At 36.8% G+C, this 3,204-nt stretch overlaps 1 protein-coding gene across 4 annotated transcripts in view; it reads left to right on the top strand.

The window, feature by feature from the left end:
- The window catches only part of vps8 (VPS8 subunit of CORVET complex), a 53,968-nt gene that overhangs the window by 26,038 nt on the left and 24,726 nt on the right, over nt 1-3,204 (top strand). For all 4 annotated transcript variants that reach the window (XM_031877248.1, XM_031877249.1, XM_031877247.1 and 1 more), the window contains one exon: nt 1,981-2,027. In XM_031877248.1, coding sequence (XP_031733108.1) covers nt 1,981-2,027 — 47 coding nt within the window. The remainder of the gene's footprint in view (nt 1-1,980; nt 2,028-3,204) is intronic.

Below are 3,204 nucleotides of genomic sequence, written 5' to 3'. Positions count from 1 at the left end.
GGGGGGGGGGGTCCTCTAAAAGTCTCTAAGACCTGAATGACTGTATGAGAGAGAGAGACACAGTGCATGTGTGTTTATCAACATCACTAATTAGCTTAATCAGAAACACCTGAGTCCTTGCAGCCTTTTCATGGAGATAAAACAGGGAAACACCTCTCAAACAAATTCTCAAAACTTCCATAACCGTAGCTCCTATTGCTCCGATATTCATAAATGAGAGGAAGGATGAGTTGAAGAACAGATCCTGTAAAAATTGTGTCTGTAGTGTAAAAAATGTGGCTGAACTGGTGATCTAGAAATGGGGTACCGTGTTCTGTGGAAGATGTTTTTGAAGCAAAATTTAACATTGGTCTCTATGGAGCAGAAAGTTGGTTTTCCTCTCAATAACAGGCTTCTGTGCCAAATGTGTAAATCTGTGGGATTCCACAGTCATTTGTCTACAACAAGGACAAGATTAGCTACTTCTACATCCAGAAATTATGCATGAAGAGTGAAGATTGTGGACACAGTGGCAAAAGACAAATCTTTTTTTCACAAGAATCTCAAGCTGCTCTTCACTCTAGCGGTGACATCACGCACTCTAAGCTGCACAATACACACCCATTATAAAGTCAGAAAAGGGCTGAAAAATCATAAAAGTTAAATTGCTGCAGTTTAAAATGTATCAAAAAGCTGAATAATGTGGCAATAGATCAGGGTTTCCTCAACATTTGAAAGTTGAAATGGTGTCTGTAGCTGGAAATATGAGGAAGTTGAAGGATTTGAAAGTTGAAGAAGTTTAAGAGGATTTGAACATTTTCTCCATTGAAATCCCATTCAAAATTAAAATTGCAAAAAGTTTAATAATTCATAAAGCATAAGAGATAGAAATATGAAAAGTCATAGCAGAAATGTCATTATAGAGCTGAACATTTTGATAGTTGAATGGTTTCTGTAGCTTAAAAAATGAAGAAGAAGAAGAGGTGGGACGGAAGAAATATAAGAAGAAGAATAAAGAGAAACAGGATAACAATAACTGCACATAATATAATAGCCTTTCATCAAACATGTTATTACATTTAATGTAGGTTGCGAGAGTTTGGTGGCAACTTTTTGATAACAAATGTGTAATTTTGACATGTTGTAATAAACAATTTATATATCGTGCTTTTAGGTCCAGTCTGTATTTGATATATTGCACGATTTCATGCCAACATCAGGAACATTTGATACAAATTCTGTTGTGCCCCATGTATTTACACAGGTACGCTTTCCATTCAAATACAGTACAACGATTGCAGATTGTTCCTTAATCTGCATTCTAAGGGATCATACCAAACCGCTTGGAAACCAGTGGTTTAATATATAACAATACATTGTATTTTTATAATACTAATTAGTTAGATTACATAAATGTAATGGAGTAAAATATATAACAATGGAAATACTCAGATAAAGTATAACTACCTCAAATTTGAACTGGAGTACTTGAGTGACCGATGAAGGGTTACTTGAGTTTATCTGACAGGGTGGTGGGGGAACATCAGACAAAGGGTTGGGAAGCACTGCTTATTATATGTTGTCGGCAGATTGTGTCTTCTTTTCTTTGTTGACATGAATGAACAACATTTGAAGTCTCTCTCTCTCACAATGTTGCCAAAGCATCAAAATACAAAAGTACATGATTGATAGATGGATCAGCGACTGGAGAAACCAGCAAGAGGCTAGAAAAAACAAAAAATACTCAGCCCAGTGATGCAGACTGTTTTTCAGTGAAAGTATCTAGCAGCACTAATGGGAAAGTCACCAAGTCGACAACTGAGAGCCCTTCCCTTCAGGCCTCCCTAATATCCTTCACTGTTTCACTGTCTCTCAGGTTGAGGCATGTTGATACATATTGGTCAGCAATATAGTGTTGAACTTGTAGAACTTGTCATATAAAATGTTCCTTAATTCATTGAATGTTTCAAATTTTCTCTCTTTCTCTCTCTCTGAGTTCAGGATGTGGTTCCAGTCCTGGTGGATTATTGCCTGCTGCTAAAGAGGGCGTAAGTATATATGCATTCATAGGCACATAAATGCAAATATTCACAACTAGTGAAGACAGACCATAAGGGTAAGAGTCATGGACTGGCATGAAGAAGCTGATTGTAGCTGATAGCCGATATAATATAAACAAGAATACTGCTGATTTGCTATATGTGTGGAAGCCTAGTATGAATAGTTTATGGTTAATATATTAACCTCAAGTCTTTATTTTTTTATTTTTCTATTAAATATTCCCCTGGACTATTAAAACTATTCCACAATGGCTGGCAATATCATATATACATTCTTCTATACATTAAATCCTAGATGTTCAGCCTGAAACTTTGGAAAGGATCTTGCTCAAATTTCAAACAATTACTGGGTTTGACAAAGGTTGGTGGAAACATGAATTTGGATGGATGCAAAATTGTTACAACAACTTTACACTCTCTTTGAAGCTGTAGTTTGGTTTATTTGTTTTAAATTTTAAGTACTAGTTAATTACATGTACGAACTTATTACAAACAAACCAGGAGGGGTAAACAGGGCTGTAGGGTAACTCCTTCATTGGACAGGTGTGATGTTATTCTGCATTGTCAGCACTAAATGGACCCACAGAGTTCCATCAAATAATGTTTCCTGACATCAAGTCATGCAGCACTTGAATACTGAACCTGATGTGTTCAAGTATCGTTCTTGGTGTCACAGAGCGCTCACCAAAAAGCAACTGATTATAAGCATTAAAGACTTCCACTCCACCTCATTTTATGAATGACAGACGGTGTGGCTCAACCACAAATGAACCACACCAGATTTTGCTGTGACCGTTTCACATCAACCGAAACAAGTCTTGGTCCACTTCCAAGTGGGCTTTGATACTGTTCAATTGTTGTGTGAATAAGAACACTAAAGTAGTAGTTATGTGATTTTAACATCAAACAAAAAAATAAACTACTGGTGTGTGAGTGTGAGTGCAGGGTTTCCCCTTATTTAGCTGCGTACTCATTTAAGCAGTTCCTCAAGGAAATCTGAGTGAAACTAGATTATTAATTATCCTAATCAATTCCTTTTGAATGGTCAGTGTGAAGAAAATAACAGACCAGAAGTAAAAGGCTTTTTTGTGTGTGTGTGTGTGTGCGTGTGTGTGTGCGTGTGTGTGTGTGTGTGTGTGTGTGTGTGTGTGTGTGTGTGTGTGTG

This window comes from Anarrhichthys ocellatus, unplaced genomic scaffold (genome assembly GCF_004355925.1).
Source record: "Anarrhichthys ocellatus isolate YVR2014 unplaced genomic scaffold, GSC_Weel_1.0 scaffold131, whole genome shotgun sequence".
Lineage (NCBI taxonomy): Eukaryota > Metazoa > Chordata > Actinopteri > Perciformes > Anarhichadidae > Anarrhichthys > Anarrhichthys ocellatus.
Note: the sequence above shows the minus strand (reverse complement) of the source record. Positions and strands in the feature narration are given on the sequence as shown.